General features: G+C 59.8%; 1 protein-coding gene across 2 annotated transcripts in view; it reads left to right on the top strand.

Moving 5' to 3' along the window:
* CROCC (ciliary rootlet coiled-coil, rootletin) overlaps positions 1–16,427 on the top strand; it is a 32,621-nt gene extending 16,194 nt beyond the window's left edge. Inside the window, exons 19-36 of one of the 2 annotated variants that reach the window (XM_004592328.4) lie at positions 1,354–1,523; positions 2,333–2,512; positions 3,109–3,243; positions 3,502–3,645; positions 3,972–4,210; positions 4,594–4,753; positions 6,464–6,631; positions 7,626–8,010; positions 10,919–11,088; positions 11,191–11,311; positions 11,501–11,664; positions 13,247–13,466; positions 13,983–14,203; positions 14,616–14,765; positions 15,042–15,242; positions 15,369–15,500; positions 15,767–15,946; positions 16,315–16,427. In XM_004592328.4, coding sequence (XP_004592385.2) covers positions 1,354–1,523; positions 2,333–2,512; positions 3,109–3,243; positions 3,502–3,645; positions 3,972–4,210; positions 4,594–4,753; positions 6,464–6,631; positions 7,626–8,010; positions 10,919–11,088; positions 11,191–11,311; positions 11,501–11,664; positions 13,247–13,466; positions 13,983–14,203; positions 14,616–14,765; positions 15,042–15,242; positions 15,369–15,500; positions 15,767–15,946; positions 16,315–16,401 — 3,227 coding nt within the window. In that variant the 3' untranslated portion in view covers positions 16,402–16,427. The remainder of the gene's footprint in view (positions 1–1,353; positions 1,524–2,332; positions 2,513–3,108; positions 3,244–3,501; positions 3,646–3,971; positions 4,211–4,593; positions 4,754–6,463; positions 6,632–7,625; positions 8,011–10,918; positions 11,089–11,190; positions 11,312–11,500; positions 11,665–13,246; positions 13,467–13,982; positions 14,204–14,615; positions 14,766–15,041; positions 15,243–15,368; positions 15,501–15,766; positions 15,947–16,314) is intronic. The other variant, XM_058675818.1, reaches the window with a different exon arrangement.
* The last annotated feature ends 357 nt before the right edge of the window (positions 16,428–16,784 follow it).

The raw sequence follows: 16,784 nt of genomic DNA on the forward strand, positions 1-16,784 counted from the left end.
CAGGTTCCAGTCCTGTGCTGCCACTCATCTCAGCCAGCCCCTGCCCTCCCTGGGCTGCTGGTCCCGGCCACCAGCTTAAGCCAGCTGCCAGAGGGAGGTGAAACTAGCACGACTAGGCGACATCGTGCCTGGCTCTGCACAGGTGGCAGCTGTGTTGCAGGACGAGGGGAGTACTCGGAGCTATTCGGCCCCTCCCCCCCAGCCCTCAGCCCACAGCTCCCCACTTCCCCCTTCCCCGCACATTAACACAACTCCTACTTGGGTGCATGTTACCTGTGTCAGCCAGGACCCAGCCGGGGCCTGCTAAGTGGGGGCGCCTCTGTGTGGGAGCTGATGGCTCATATTCCACTGAGGGCGTCTGTGGCCAGCAGACAACAGAGGACTGCCCCGTCAGCGTGCTTGGTTCCAGTCCCAGCTTCGCTCTGTCCCAGCTTCCTGCTGGTGGGCACCCTGGGAGGCAAGTGATGGCTCAAGTAGGTGGGTCCCTGCTGTCCACCTAGGAGACCCCGATTGAGTGACCAAATGCCTTGCTTTACACCAAGTAACAGAAGGTCTTTCTCTGCCTCTCAAATTAAATGAAAATGCATAAATAATTTTTAAAATTCTCTTAAAAAAGATTTATTTGAGTGATGGGGAAGCCAGGGGTATGCAGAGAGAGCTTTCCAGTCTGCTAGTTCACTCTGCACATAGCTGCCATGCTCTGAAGCCAAGCGCCTAGAACTCTATCTAGGTCTCCCATGTGGCTGACAGGGGCTCAGGTCTGCTGCCTTGCCAAGTACACTAGCAGGGAGCTGCTTCAGAAGTGGAGCAGATGGGTCTTGAACAGGCACTCTGATAAGGAACGCAGGTGTTGGAAGCCAAAGCTTGACCCACTGTGCCACAGCACGGGCTCCAATAAATAAACATTTTTAAAAGGAGGTGCTCACTGTAAAGTTGGATAGTTTTGAAAAATGACTGCTGTTCACTGAACTCCCAGTAGAGATGAGGCTGACCTGGGCGTGTTACCCAGAGGCGTTGCTGTGTTATCTGTGGAGTCTTTAGCCTGGCCTGGGGTGCACACGCTGGGGTAGGAGTTGTTATGTTTCTGAAGTCCTTCCCACTTAAGAGGACCTCCTTTCCCAGTCATTTCACTCTTGGAAGCCATTCCAGGGAGGCCAAGAGGAGAAGGCTGGAGGGCCCGTGCAGCGGAAGGGAAAAGAGGCCAGGAAAGGACCAGCCACTTCTCCAGGATGGCCTGGCCTCTCCTGCTGGGGTTTTGCTCACCTCCCCACACTCACCTCCCATCTGAGTCTGCTGGCCCCAGGCAGGAGGCGGTTTGAACCACCCTGACCTTTCTTCCTTTCCGTGGCACAGGGGAGCTGGCGGGCCTACGGCAGCAGATGATAGCCACAGAGCAGAAGGTGGCCCTGGACAAGGAGCTCCTGGCCCAGAAGCTGGTACAGGCTGAGCGGGAGGCCCAGGCCTCTCTGCGGGAGCAGCAGGTGGCCCACGAGGAGGACCTGCAGCGGCTCCAGCGAGAAAAGGTCTGGGCGGCTGGGTAGGAGAGGGAGGTGCGTGGGGCTCTGCGTCTGGGTCCTCTGTGATGCCAGGCAATGCATCCTCCTTCCTCTGCCTTGGGCTCCATGTCTGTGAAACTCCATATCTGCCATGGAGGCCTTGGGGCCAGCCAGTCCTTGTTATGCAGGTCCAGCCCTAGTGACCCTCATTGTGGAGGGGATGCTGACCTGATGCATAACAGAGAAATGCTTTTGTTAAGAAGCACTCTTTGTGTGGGAAGGACCCCTGTGGATTTAATAGGCTATGAGACAAGGTACTGTGAGTGGGAGGTGGGATGAGCCATGTGAAAGGGTTAGCACGGTGCCAGGCACTTATGCCAGCAAATATTCCTGGTGCTGGGATACTGTCCGCTGGGGCACTCTGGACTGGGGCTGCCTGGCTTCAGGGGGCACCTTGGCTGTGGGTGGCTATTACCACATCTCTCCAGAAGGAGGCAGTGTAGCACGTGAAGAAAAGTCACCTCCCTCTGCTTTGTACACAAAGTTCCAGGGCCTAGTTGCACCCCTCGTGGGCTGTCCTTTGCCATTGGGCTCTACCCATCCGCCCACTCCCCAGGGAGCCAAACCTCTGTCCCCTCACCCTCATGCCTCTTACCCTTAGGACCTCCTGAGTTGACCTCATTCATGTCCCCCAATTCCTGCACCAGCCTTGTTACCCTGTCTCTCAGGGGGATGTGTGCAGGGGTGGGGGACAGACAACCCTTCTGCCCTGAGGTTCGCAGGGGGCCTCCTGAGCCCGGCCTGCTGTATCACATGTGCCTGGGTCCTGCCCCCAGGAGGCGGCATGGCGGGAACTGGAGACGGAGCGGGCACAGCTGCAGAGCCAGCTGCAGCGGGAACAAGAGGAACTGCTGGCCCGGCTGGAAGCTGAGAAGGAGGAACTGAGTGAGGAGATCGCAGCCCTGCAGCAGGAGCGTGACGAAGGCCTGCTTCTGGCCGAGAGTGAGAAGCAGCAGGTGTGTAGGTGCTGTGGGTGCCGCCTTCGCTGCTCAATGGCCAAGATCCCTGGAGCAGGCTGCCTCCCTTCCTGGGCCTCAGTTTATTCAACTGGGGAGGTGCCGCTGAGCACCGTGCCTGGCCATATGGACGTGTGGGGGACAGCAGCTCTGATGGTGATACCAGAACACCACCCCCATTCCCCATCACTCATCCCACCACAGGCTTGCCGTCCTCTAAGCCACCCCCACAATGCCCATGGGCGTCAGCTGACCCTCTCCAACGCAAACTCATTCCAGACCTCCGCAGCATAGTGGAGGCCGTGTAGCCTGCATCCACCTCCTGTCCCCACCAATTGGGTCACCCTGGGCAAGTCAGTTGGCCTCTGTGAGGACCCTGGTCCCATCCGTAAAGGGAAAGCAGAAGGCTCAGCTTCAGGTTGCTGCTGCCACCAGTCGCCCTGCTGCAGGGCCGCAGTAAAGGGTGAGCGTGCACCTCTACCCAGGACCCACCGTGTGCCAGTGGGCACAGTTCTCAGGGCAGGCAGGGAGAAGATCTGCACATACCCCCAGGACCTGCTGACACGGAGCCCTCTGTTCCCTGCCCCCTTGCCCAGGCTCTATCCCTGAAGGAGTCTGAGAAGGCGGCGCTGTCAGAGAAGCTGATGGGTGTGCGCCACAGCCTGGCCGCCATCTCCCTGGACATGGAGCGGCACAAACGAGATGCCCAGAGCCGGCAGGAGCAGGACCGGGTAGGGCAGGCAGGGCGGTTGTTCCCCTCTGTCTGAGTGGGGAGGTCCCTTCCTTTGGGAGCCCCCATATGAGGGAGGTGGCCCAACTTCACCCTGGGCAGTCCCCTAGTCTCAGAGCGAACAGCTGCTCAGCCATTGGTCCCTGACATGGAGGGTTCCACAGAGGGGCTGGGCAGGGCTGCATTTGAAGCCGGAAGTGGGCAGTGGGGAGCAGAGAGGCTGCAACAGGACCACATCTGAGGGGCCCATGTGTCCCAGAGTACCGTGAATGCGCTGACATCTGAGCTGCATGATCTCCGGGCCCAGCTTGAGGAGGCTGCTGCGGCGCATGCCCAGGAAGTGAAGAGGCTGCAGGAGCAGGCCCGTGAGCTGGGCAAGCAGCATGAGTCCTGCGTGCGTGAGGTGAACTTCCCTGGGCCTTGCTGGCCATACACGCCTGCTGTCCCCTGGAAGTCGGGGGAGGGGGCAGGAGAGCAGCTGACCTCCCCTATATGTGAGGTCAATGAGCAGTTATGAAGCATGTGGGACTTGGGGGACTCGAGGTGGGGGGAGTGGGGGACCCCCAGGATGCTCCTGACTGATGAGGAATCACTTCCGGTGAGAAGCCTCTGCCCCCAGCTTGCTTTGCCCCAAAGCATAGCTCCAACTGGCACAGATTGGTCAGAGCGTCGGTGCAGGCCCTTCTGGCCCAGCTCCAGGGCTTGCTGAGCCCTGACCTGCTTGCACAGGCTGAGGAGCTCCGCATGCAGCTGCGCCTGCTGGAGGACGCCCGCGACGGGCTGCGGCGAGAGCTGCTAGAGGCGCAGCGCAAGGTGCGTGAGAGCCAGGAAGCCCATGAGGCCCAGCGCCAGGAGGTGGGCGAGTTGCGGCGCAGCCTGAGCGAGGGAGCCAAGGAGCGTGAGGCCCTGCGGCGCTCCAATGAGGAGCTGCGAGCTGCCGTGCGCAAGGCTGAGGGCGAGCGGATCAGGTGAGTGGCCCAGGATGGGGGAATACTTAGCCCCAGTGTGGAGGGCCTTTCTGGAGCCCTGACCTTGCCCTCCACACCTCGTCCCTGGAACCTTGGTGTTGGGTCCATGGCGCTGAGGAAGCGGCCTAGAGAGGCATCTCTGTCCGTTAGCACAGCATTTTATGTGACTTTCTTCCTACAAAGAGGGTCCATGGGATGGCAGTGGGGTTGGTCCAGACTCGGTGCTGTTGTCACCTGGGAAACCAGGCCCCTCCTGCAGTCACTGGTTTACTTCTGCCAGGGCCGAGGACCATGTGGCCAGGTGGCAGAGCAGTGGGCAGAGCCAGTTCAGGATCCTGTAGCACGCAGGATCCACAGCATCTGCTTCTCTCTGTGCCCTCCAGCCTGAAGCTTGCCAATGAGGACAAGGAGCAGAAGCTGGCGCTCCTGGAGGAGGCACGAGCGGCCTCGGGCCGGGAGGCTGGGGAGCTACGAGCCGGGCTGCAGGAGGTAGAGCGCTCACGGCTGGAGGCCCGCCGGGAGCTGCAGGAGCTACGGCGCCAGGTACCCTTCCTATGCCACCCCCCTCTTCCTGGATCCAAGTTTCCTGGATGTAGAACTAGGGCTCTGAACTCGAAATAAGCTTGCTACCACGCTTGGTGTGAAGAGTCAGACTTGGAGAAATCCTTGCAAGATGTACTTACTAGCTTATGTAGTTAGTGAATTGTTTGAAAGGCTAGAGTGACAGAGTGTGAGAGATTTTCCATATGTTGGGTTGGTCTCCAGATGAGTGTAATAGCTGCGGCTAGGCCAGGCTGAAGCCAGGAACTGTGGGTGGCAGCAGTCTGCTGCTTCTTGGGCATATCAGCAGGAAGCTGAGTGGGAAGCCAAGGGGCTGGACTTGACTGCAGACACTCCACTGAGGGAAGCAGGTGCCCCAAGCGGCTGCTGGCCTCAGCACACCCCCCACCCCTGTGTACATGCTGAGACTCACTTCTCTGAGTGGAGCGGAGCCAGGTCTCTGTCTGGTTCTCAGAGGGGTCCGAGAGCAATCGGGGGCTGACGCACCTGTTTGTAAATAGCCAGTAGGTCAGCGTGTCTGGCTTCAGTGGCCACGTGGTACTCGTGGCAGCAACTGCTCTCCACTGGACAGTACATGCAGCAAAGTGCTGCGTCTGGCCGTTGGAATTTGAATGTCACACCATTTCCATGCATTCAGAATCACTGTCCTTTTGTTTTCAACCAGTTGGAAATGGATGGTTCAGGATAGAAGACCCACCCTCACCTCAGTCCCTTGCAGGATCCTGAAGCGGAGGGGCATTTGGCCAGCAGGACTTAGTGTGCTGAGCCTGAGGGTGAGATCTCCAAGCTCATCTCCAGAGCAGGCGGTGAGAACTACCCACTGCCCTGGACACTGTGGGCTTAGGTTCTGCTCTGGAAGAGTCAAAGGAAACAGCCTCGTTCAGCTCCCAGGTGCTGCCCTACCCAGGGGCACACAGTCTAAGAAAGAGATCCTTCCCTACCCCACACACCCTGCCCCTGCCCCTTCCACCTAAGCCACTGCCCAAGAGCCAAGGGAGTGCCAAGGGCTCTTTGGGGCAGGCTCATGTGGTGCGCACCTGTGCTGTATCAAGAGCTGGTTGATGGGGTGGGGCAGCATCACCCCCACCTGCTGCCTTGGGGAGACAGGCCTAGAACACACGTGGGCCATCCACTTGGCCTGGGATTGCAGGCTGGTGGGCTGTGTGCCTTTCCACTCACTGAGTATTTTCTCACTTGCTAAATATGGATAACATTACTGCTTGCCCTACGGAGGGATGTAGGAAGATTAGATGGGTCAGTAGAAGTGAGCTGGACACCTTTCAGCACAGGTGGTCATCACTGGGGCTGGTGGTGGGGTCTGGCATGTGAAGCCACCGTGTGCAAGGCTGGCATCCCCTATGGGAGCACCAGTTTGAGTCTCAGCTGCTCTACATCTGATCCAGCTTCTTGCTGATGTACCTGGGAAGGCAGTAGAAGATGGCTTATGAGCTTTGGGCCCCTGCTTGGGCCTCTCCCTCCATGTGGGACACCCAGCTGGAGTTCCACACTCCTGGCATCAGTCTGGCCTGGTGCCAGCTGTTGTGGCCGTTTGGCACATGAACCAGCAGACGAATGATCTCTCTCTCTCTCTCTCGCTGCCTTTTAAATAAATTTGGTTTCAAGTTGCTCATCATTGTTGGGGAAAAGGGTGACCCCAGGGACAGGGCTGACTGCTGCCCCCCACTCTCACAGATGAAGGCGCTGGACAGTGAGAACGCCAGGCTGGCCCGGGAGCTGGCAGAGCTGCAGGGTCGCCTGGCACTGGGGGAAAGGGCAGAGAAGGAGAACCGGCGGGAGTCTCTGGGCCTCCGACAGAAGCTACAGAAGGGTGAGGCCAGCCTGGAGGCGGTGCGGCAGGAGGTAATAGGGCAAGGGGGTGGGCAGCCCAGTAGGGGTGGGCTCTAGGAGGTAGGGAGCTGAATCCCTCCAGCCCCAGCAGGAAGCTGGTGGGCACTCTGAGGACCCCTGCCTAGGACTACTCCCAGAGGGGCTATGGTCCCAGCAACAGTAGACAGTGGTGGGCCTGCTATGTGCAGGTGTGGGTGTAGACAGCACTGGGCCTACTGTGTGCAGGCATGGGTCATGGGGAGATGGCGCTGTAGGTGCAGCCTAGTGATAACCCCAGCAGCCCCCTGAGGCAGGTGCTGTCTGTCCTGTTTTACAGGGAGAACTAGACGCTGGGACTCACGTGGAGGGGTCTGTCCATGGTCACACACAGCCCAGGGCTGTCTGACTTTGCACTTGGCCTTTTCTGGCAGTTTCATTGCACCTGCAGTGTAACCCTGACCTTGTCACTTATCTCTTTGTGCCTCAGAGTGCTGCTCATGGGAGAGGGGGACCAGCACAGCAGGGCACGGGTGCTGGCATCCGGTGGGGTGCAGCAGAGGAGTGCCCAGTGAGACTGGTAACAGGCTGACACTGCGACCCACAGGGTTGTCTTCACCTCTGTGCCCATGCAACCCGGCGGTTAATGCTTTGTGGTGCATGTGCCCACCATGCGCAGGTTACTGACCCGTTGTGGGCCAAGAAGCAGTATAGTGGCTGTTAATAGCCTCTAGAGCTAGCAGGCCTGGTTTGGAATCCCAGCCCTGCAGCTCACCAGCTGTGTGAGCTTGGACAAGTTACCTAACCTCTCAGTGCCTCCATCACAGAGTGAGCGTGAAGATGTTCCTGCAAGCTGATCCTTCGAAGGGGGATTTAAAAGTTCTAACACTTCTCTCCCATGTTCCCAGGATGCTCTTAAACTCCCTACTAGAGTGGGAGCCACTAAAGGGACAGTGGGCGCAGTCTGGGCCTGGAGGTGGGGGCGCCTTTGCTGACCCCACCTCCTGGCTTTGTCTGCCCCCCACCCCAGCTCCAGGGAGCCCAGCGGAAGCTGCAGGAGCAAGAGGGAGAGTTCCGGATCCGCGAGCGAGGCCTGATGAGCTCCCTGGAGGAGGCGCGCACCACGGAAAAGCAGCAGCTGGAACACACCCGCGGCCTGGAGCTGAAGCTGGAGGCAGCCCGGGCTGCGGCTGCAGACCTGGGGCTGCGGCTGAGCGCGGCCGAGGGCCGAGTCCAAGGCCTGGAGGCTGAGCTGGCCCGCGTGGAGACTCAGCGGCGCGCAGCCGAGGCTCAGCTCGGAGCCCTGCGCTCTGCTCTGCGCCGGGGCCTGGGCCTCGGCCGTGGAGCTGGATCGAGCCCTGCCGCACGGCCCATACCAGTGCCTTGCTCCCCGGCTCGGGAAGCGCCCGCTGGAGGTGAGCACCGCGGCAGGTGGGGCTGGGAAGTGGGCGTTCCTCAGCGGAGCGTGGCTCGCTCTTTAAATCTCTCCAAGGAGCTGTCCTCCTCCGGGTCACGCCCAGTCCTGCTCAGTGCTCCTGTCTGGCCTGCTGCTTTTCGGCTGGGAACAGGTTCTGAGCTCCGCCTGTTTGGCTGAGTCTCTGGGGCCTGTGCTCTGTCTCCTCCGGTACCCACAGCCAGGGTCACACGTGATACCGAATAAGCACCTACTTTGTGTGAATACATACAGTTCAAGTAATGGGATGGAGAGGTAAGCTAAGCAGACGTGCCTCGTTACATTAGTCACAGTAGCCAAAGGGGACCTGAGCCAGAGGCACATCAGCAGAGGAATGGGGTATGTCCCACAGGTGGACCACCACACAGCTGTGACAAGAACTGGCAGGGAATGCCTGCCGCTATGGGCGTGAGCCCTTGCTTCCTCAGACCAGGTGACGGTACTCGTGGAGGACCTGCCTTTGCGTCACACCTGGAACGGGCCGATTTTAGCAGCAGCACGGATGGGAGCCGTGGAGCCATACCCCGGGGCCCAGCGTGGCCGTCTGGGGTTGTGTTGCTTTGCTGGAACAGGGCAGTCCACTCTCCGTGTCCGCGGGGAGTTGGTTCCCAGCCACCTCCTCAGCAAGACCAAACCCCACCAGGAACTCACATCCCTGGTGACCTGGCCCTTCCCTACCCAGGTCACTGGGAGGGGCTTCGGCTGTCAGGAAGTGATGACAAGGACAGAAGTCTGCAGTGTACCTTCCGTTTCCCTCTGTCTGGGGTTGCTAGGCTCTGCAGACGGAGCCCACAGGTTCCCAGGCTGGCTGTCTCCAGGCTGAGGGCGGTAGCCCCACTGTGGGGGTGCCTGTGGGAGCTCATAGGAAAGGCTGCACTCCTGCCTGGCCTGTCACTATCCTCTGATACTCCCATGGTTTACAGCTGTACCACACGACTTTGGTCAGCGTGTGGGGCTCGGATGTTCCCTCTGTGCAGACACAGTGTGTCACTGCGTGACACAGGCTTCAGACCCTCCCCTGTGCAGGTGACCTTATCATAATCACACTGTCAGTGACCATGATTCCCAGTGTGGCCATGTTAGGAGGATGTGAGGTAGGGACCTCAGCGTGAGTTTTACTTGAAAGGCAGATTTACAGAGAGAGAAGGAGAAACCAAGATCTTCCATCTGCTGGTTTACTTTTCAGGTGGCCACAATGGCCAGAACTGGGCTTGTTCAAAGCCTGGAGCCAGGAGCTTCATCCTGGCCTCTCTAGGAGTATAGGGGTTCAAGGACTTTGGCCATCTTCAGCTGTTTTCCCAGGCACATTAGTAGGGAGCTGAATTGGAAATGGGGCATCTGGGACTTGACCCAGTGCCCATATGGGATGCTGGCACCACATGTAGAGGCCTGGGCACTAGCCCAGACAGTGACATATTTTATGCTCTATACATTTTTTTAAAAAAGATTTATTTAGGGCCCGGCGGCATGGCCTAGCAGCTAAAGTCCTCGCCCTGAATGCACCGGGATCCCATATGGGTGCCAGTTCTAATCCCGGCAGCTCCACTTCCCATCCAGCTCCCTGCTTGTGGCCTGGGAAAGCAGTCGAGGACGGCCCAAACCTTTGGGGCCCTGCACCCGCATGAGAGACCCGGAGGAAGTTCCAGGTTCCCAGCTTCGGATGGGCGCAGCACCGGCCGTTGCGGTCACTTGGGGAGTGAATCATCGGACGGAAGATCTTCCTCTCTGTATATCTCTCCTCCTCTCTGTATATCTGACTTTCCACGTTCAAGGCGAGGACTTTAGCCACTACGTTATTGTGCCGGGTCCCTATGCTCTATACATTTTGTCCTAAAAGCAAGAGTTTAAAGATAACATGCAAAGGGGGCTGGGGCTATTTGTGGAGTTAGGGCAAGGAGGGCCTCCAGATAGAACCAGGGTTGACAGGAACCCCGGGGTATTCTTCCCCGACTTCTGGGCTGCAGGGTGACAATGGCAGTGTGGCCAACGAGGTGAGGGATGGGGCACTTGCAGGTGGCACCTGTACGCTAGGAGAAGGGGCTGGTGCTCACACTGGGATGGGAAGGGGGAGCAGGCAGGGGAGGGGTTCCCACACTTTGGGTGACTGTGACTGAGACAGAGGCTGTGGAGGTTAGGGTCCCCCATGCTGCGGCTCCAATGCTTGCCCCCAGGGACTGTCCTGCTCTTGTCCCCACTCCTTGTTGTGTGCCTGGTTTTCCTGGCTCAGCCTGAGTGTATTATGCAATACCTTGAACGTATCTTGCCTATGAAGCACCTGTGTGTGTTGTGGGGTGATGGGGCTCACCCTCACGTGTCAGGGAATCATGAGGAGGAAGTGAGGCATTTCGGGGGTGGCTCTGGCCCAGCACCTGACTCATAGGAGGTTTTTAGTCCAGGAAGTATTGTGGGGGTGGCATGTCCACCCTGGGCCTCAGCCCCCATCAGGAGCTCAGGGACTTTTTCAGGGGCAGATCCCCATAAAGGGGCAGGAGCTTACCCCAACCCAGCCTAGGACCAGGAATACCTCAGAGGGAGGGCCTTGAAGAGAAGATGGGGGTTGGGAGAGGCACAGGGAAAGAGTACATGCAAGGGGCCCAGGACAAGGAATGTTCCAGAACACAGTGATGCAGGGTGGCCACTCAAGAGTGGGGAGAGGTGAACCTCAGATCTCTGACAGAGAACCTGGCCTTGAACTGAGGGCTGTGGGACTGGCCAAGACCTGGCATAAGGGTGAGGGTATGCAGACTGTGTGATGCAAAACAGGCTTGCTGGGGACACTGTGGGGATAGCACAAGTGAGATGCTTCCAGAGCCCATAGCAGCATTCCTGTAGGCCAGGCTTCTGTCACCCTGAGCCCTCTGTCCTTCTAGAAAGCGAGGAAGGATTCAACAGCTCCAGCCCCCTGGAAAGGAGCCCTGGGTCCCAGCCTCCGTCCCCTGGACCCACCACCTCTCCGGCACCACCAGACCTAGACCCCGAGGCTGTGCGGGGGGCCCTCCGGGAATTCGTGCAGGAGCTGCGGAGTGCCCAGAGGGAGCGGGTGAGCTGGTGTGGGAGTGGCTGGAACAGATGCTGTGGGAGGGGGGAGGCTGGAAGGACTGCAGGTGTCAAAGAAGCGGTCTTCCCAACACTGGGGCTGCAGGATGAACTTCGGACCCAGGCTAGTGCCCTGAGCCACCAGCTGGCCGAGATGGAGGCCGAGAGGGACAGTACAACCTCACGGGCCCAGCAGCTGCAAAAGGCAGTGGCTGAGAGTGAGGAAGGTGAGTGGGACCCGGGGAGGTACTCTATTCTGGGGACCTTACTCTTTGACCCAACACAGGGATGTCTCCTCCTGGGACTTCCCTTGTTGGTCTCAAAAGACCTTGTGGTGGGTTGGGGGCAGGCCAGGCATTTTGTGACCTCGGGCACTGGGCCTGGCCGTGTCTGATGGGGCTGGGTGGTGACTACAGCCCGGCGCAGTATGGATGGGCGGCTGAGTGGAGCCCAGGCACAGCTGGCACTACGGGAGGAGAGCATACGGCGTAGCGAGCGGGAACGCCGGGCCGCGCAGGACCAGGTGGCTGCTCTGGAGAGGAGCCTGCAGGCCACAGAGAACGAGCTGCGGGCGAGCCAGGTGCGTGACGCTGAAGGCTGGGAGCGGGGTCTGGGGGTGCCAGTGCACATCAGGGGGCTTCTGCCTGCTTGAGTCTGCAGTCACTCAAGTCCCCAGTCTGCGATTCCACCCAAGAGCATGGCTGCAACGCAGCAACATTTCCTCTGAGATTACCAATCTGTAGAAAGATTTATTTATATTTGAAAGAGCTACAGAGAGCAAGGCAGAGAGGGGGTGTGAGAGAGAGGGAGAGAATGTTCCCCAAATGGCCTCAGTGGCTGGAATTGTGCCAGGCTGAAGCTAAGAGCCTAGAACTGCCTGGGTCTCCCCCATGGGTGGCAGTTGTCCAAGCTCTTGGGCCAGACTCCGCTGCTTTCCCAGGTGTGTTAGCAGGAAGCTGGATCTGAAGTGGAACAGCTAGGACTTCAGCCTGGTGCTCCTGTGGGATGCAGGTGTCACAAGGGGAGGCTTCATGTGCTGTACCACAACACTGGTTCCCAGAGCTTGGGGTTTTGAGTCTGATATACTTGGATTCAGGTTTGGCCTGAGGCCTGTCAGCTGTCTGGCCCTCATTTTTGTCTCCTATAATAGGGTTACCAGTAATGGCTTCACAAAGATGAGGCACATATCTTTAGCACATGGGTGGTGCACAGGGACCTCTGTTTCATGTTTATGCATGCAGTCGCATAAGTGCTGTGCTGGGGTATTGATGTGTGTGTTGAGGGGGACGGTCTGTGTTTACCTCTGTGTGTGTATATGTCTGGGACACAAAGCCCAGGCCCTGGCGGTGTCAGGGTCCACGCTGCCAGAGCCTTAAGCTTGTAGCCAACAATCTTCTCTATTCTCGGGCCCTCCGTGACTGTCCTCTCCCTCCCCAGGCCCCCTGTGTCTGCCCCCTCCGTGACCACAGCCACAGCCCACCCCCTACCTCTGGCTGGGAGCCGACCTTGAGCTGGGCTGTTGTGTCTGCGGCTTCAGCTCTGGCCTTGGGCCCAGCTACAGGGGCTGCCGGAGGAGGCCAGGAACAAAGCTGGGCGGGAGCCAGAATGGGGGCCCTGAGCCCAGCCGGGGCAGGGCTGGGCTCTGAACAGGGCAGGAGCGGGGTTAGGCACGTGCTAGGGGTGGGGAGAAGTCATCACTCCCCAAGGACCCAGCTCAGGCCCCAGAGCAGCAGCCTGACCTGAAGATCCCTTTGTGTGTCTTCTGTCCTCTCCCCAGCCCCTGGCCCCCGTCCCTAATCCCCTCCCAGATCCCTGGCACAGCGGGGCCCACCCAGAGCTGCCTGGCTCAGCTCAGCTTGTGCAGGCAGCTCCTGGGCCAACCCTGGGGGATGAGGCCAGCCAGGAAGCAGTGTGGGTTCCCTGAGTCCTCGGGCTGTGGCATTCCCTCCTCCTAACATACAGAGGGGCTGCTGGCTGACTCAGCCTCTGCTGCATGTACCCTGGGAGCCTCCATGCTCTCATCCTGTGAGCCCACGGAGGCCAAGGTTCCCAGAGCGTCCAGCCAAATCCTCACTTTGTCCTTGGGATTCCGAGGGAGGAAGGAGTGCGGACGGGGCAGATGGGACCTGGGCACTGGGGCCTGAGCTTCTGCCCTGCTGCAGGAGAAGGTCAGCAAGCTGAAGGCCAATGAGGGGAAGCTGGAGAACGACAAGCGGCGCCTCAAGGAGGTGCTGGATGCCTGCGAGAGCCGAGCAGTGAAGCTGGAGCTGCAGCGGCGCTCCCTCGAGGGGGAACTGCAACGCAGCCGCCTGGGCCTAAGTGACCGCGAGGCCCAGGCCCAGGTCCTGCAGGACCGGGTGGACTCTCTACAGAGGCAGGTGGGTCCCTTCCCCTCCCTGTTCCCTGCTCAGGCCCAGTGCCATCATTCCCATTTTATAGGCAGGCAAATGGAGGCTCTGTCAAATAGATGGCAGGGCCAAATTTAGAATTCAGGACTATGTACACTCAGAGGAGCCGTGGGACAGATCAGAGAGTGGCTTTACGCCTTTCTCTTTTTGGTTTGGCTGTTAGGAAGCTAAGCCCTAACTACAATGTTGACTAGCTTAGCTAGCACTACACAGGCACCTGCCAAGGTGACACCGCAGCAGCTCCGTGTTACTCTTGTTCCCTGGCAGGGAGGAGAAGGGAATGGGACCGAGACTAGTGTCCGATGCCCCGGCAGATGGGGCTGTGGGGCCAAGCAGTTAACCAGCAGTAGGACAGGGCATAGGAACCATGGGTATCAAGTGGTGGAGGCCCAGACAGAGGTGGGAAGGACTTGGCCTGGACACATCCGGTCCAGGAAGCCGATGGGGAGCACAGCCCCTTGACTGCCTGGCTTGCCGTCCCGCTAGGTAGCAGATGGCGAGGTGAAGGCGAGGACCCTGCAGCTGACGGTGGAGCGGCTGAACGGGGCTTTGGCTAAGCTGGAGGAGAATGAGGGGAGCCTGCATGATAAGGTGCAGGGCCTGGCCGAGGCCCTGGCCCAGAGCAATGCCAGCCTTGCCAGCTCTCAGGACAAGAACCTGCACCTGCAGAAGGCCCTGACTGCCTGTGAACATGACCGCCAAGTGCTGCAGGTACATGGCTTCTGGGGTCCTTAGGAACCGACTTGGAGGGGCGCTGGTGCAGAGCCAGCCAGTAGGAACCCTGAGGAGCCAATGAGGGTAGGCCTGGAGGAAGGGGTGGGCCTGTGTAGCATCAGTCAGTGGAAGGGGGCAGTAGGGGCCAAAGCCCACCCAAGAAGACCAGGAGCCTCCAGGTACAGACTGGGGGGACCTAGGAGTAGAATCAGCAGGAGAGAGTTAGGGTCACAGGGGATCCCACCTTAGGCAGGCCCAAGGACGAGGTGTGGGCTGGACTTGCTGTGTGGTTCCCCTTTTAGGTGAGATGACACCTGCCTTTATGGGCTGTGAACCTGCCCTGGGGTACGGAACAGAGGGGAGACATCTGCCTTAGGGCTCCTAGGGACCATCAATCTCTGTTCCCCAGGAGCGGCTGGATGCCACCCGGCAGACCTTATCGGAGGTACGGAAGCAGAGCAGCTCCCTGGGCGAGCTGGTGCAGACGACGCGGGCTGAGCTGGCGGACCTGGAGCTACAGCGGGCGGAGGCTGAGGGCCAGCTACAGCAATTGCAGGAGGTGAGGGCCAGGGAGGTTCCTCCACCCAGGGCACTAGGAGACCCTGGGGCTTGGGGCTAGGGCTGGGACCTTCCTGCCCACTTCAGCTCCGTCCCCTGTAAGGCTGTGTGGCTCATTCGGTACATTACAGAGAGAAACTGAGGCCCCAAGGTGCTCTCTGTTTGACATGGGCTTCTCAGTTGCCTGCTGAATGGGCACAGTGGGCCAGCACCCTTTCCCCAAGCTGCACACCCTAGGGCCCACAGGGGCAAGCCACTTGCCTGGGCCCTGCTGCAGGTGCTGCGGCAGCGACAGGAGGGCGAGGCTGCCGCACTGCACTCGGTCCAAAAGCTGCAGGAGGAGCGGCGGCTGCTGCAGGAGCGCCTGGGCAGCCTGCAGCAGGCCCTGGTGCAGCTGGAAGCCGAGAAGTGGGAGGTGGAGCGCACGGCCCTGCGGCTCGAGAAGGACCGTGGTGCCCTCAGGAGGACCCTGGACAAGGTGGGCCACTACCCGGGGCTGCCCTCCCTGGGGACTGCAGCAGTGGCTGTCACCCTGCCTTTGTTTGGCCCACTGTGGCTCAGCAACTCAGGGGCCTCCTGACCCCCTCCTGCTCTTCCCAACCAGGTGGAGCGGGAAAAGCTTCGCAGCCACGAGGGCACAGTGCGGCTGAGCGCAGAGAAGGGCCGCCTGGACCGCACGCTCACAGGGGCTGAGCTCGAGCTGGCCGAGGCCCAGACACACATTCTGCAGCTGGAGGTCTGGTGTTGCCCCATCCAGCCGGCCACCCTCTCACCCAGCCAGGCCCTCAGCTCCATCCCCAGCCTGGGGGCAAAGCAGTCCCAGACTGAGCCCCACATCCTCACCATCTGACCCACCCCAGGTTCACTGTTGAGGGCCCAAGAGAGGAGGGCTGAGATTTCTTTTGCATTCCCCACATGCACTGGCTGTGTGCTTATCACCTGCCAACCCGTCACACTCATGCATACACACCCACCAGCCTGAGTGGCCACCCCTCCCTGCAGGCCCAGATGGTGGCCCTGGAGCAGAACCCTAGCGCGGCCCAGCAGGAGGCTGAGGAGCAGCAGAGGCGGGAGCTGCAGCAGGAGGTGGAGCGCCTACGCAGTGCCCAGGTGCAGACTGAGCGCACCCTGGAGGCGCGGGAGCGGGCCCACCTCCAGAAAGTGAGGGGGCTGGAGGAGCAGGTAGGCAGGTGTTGCCTCCAGGGGAGGTGGGACAGGGGAGACTGCAGGGGCAGAGGGCTGGCCATGACCCCAAAACTAAAGGGACCAGCGTGGGCCCATGCTGGTGTCAGCCTAGCTGGACCAGGGACCCAGATGATGTGACGGGACACAGTGTTTCTGCCCCTTCTCTCCCAGGGCAGCACAGGTGGCCTCAGGCTGTGCCAACAAGCTGGGGTTGCTGAGGAAAAGGGGGGACAGCAGCACTGGCTGAGGGCTGGTCCTCACTGGCCAGCTCAGGTCACCTGGCCCTGCCCCTCCCCCCAGCCATGTCCCCTTCCTCTCCCAAGTCAGCCTGGGCCCTCGCTGGCCTCATAGCCTCTGTTTCCCAGGTGTCCACGCTGAAGGGACAGCTGCAGCAGGAGCTTCGACGGAACTTGGCGTCCTTCTCCCCACCCTCCAGCCCCCCAGAGACGTGAGCTCCCCGGCCCCATGCCTGGAAAAGGGCTGCCCAGCAGTGGCTTCCTGGCACCCGCAAGCATGAGCCACCCTAGGCTGTACAAGGGCCTCCCTGGATCTGGCCAGCCCTGGTGCAGACATCAGCACCCAAGCCCCTGGCTCCTGTTTCCCCAGGGTGTCAGCGCCTTAGTTTACAGTGTTGACCAGGAAATCCCCCCAGAGTTCCTGTATTTTTATACCTTTTTATAATGTTATCTGTTCAGACTTAAGGTTTTTGTAATGAGAAGAATCCATTTTCTAGAAGCTGTGTGTGCCTGTGAGTCCCTCTCTACTGGACAGGGTGCCTCCCCTGCGTGGGAGGCCATGGGCAGACAGGGGAGCCCCGGGAAGCAGTATTGGGGGT

This window comes from Ochotona princeps, chromosome 2, assembly GCF_030435755.1.
Source record: "Ochotona princeps isolate mOchPri1 chromosome 2, mOchPri1.hap1, whole genome shotgun sequence".
Taxonomy (NCBI): domain Eukaryota; kingdom Metazoa; phylum Chordata; class Mammalia; order Lagomorpha; family Ochotonidae; genus Ochotona; species Ochotona princeps.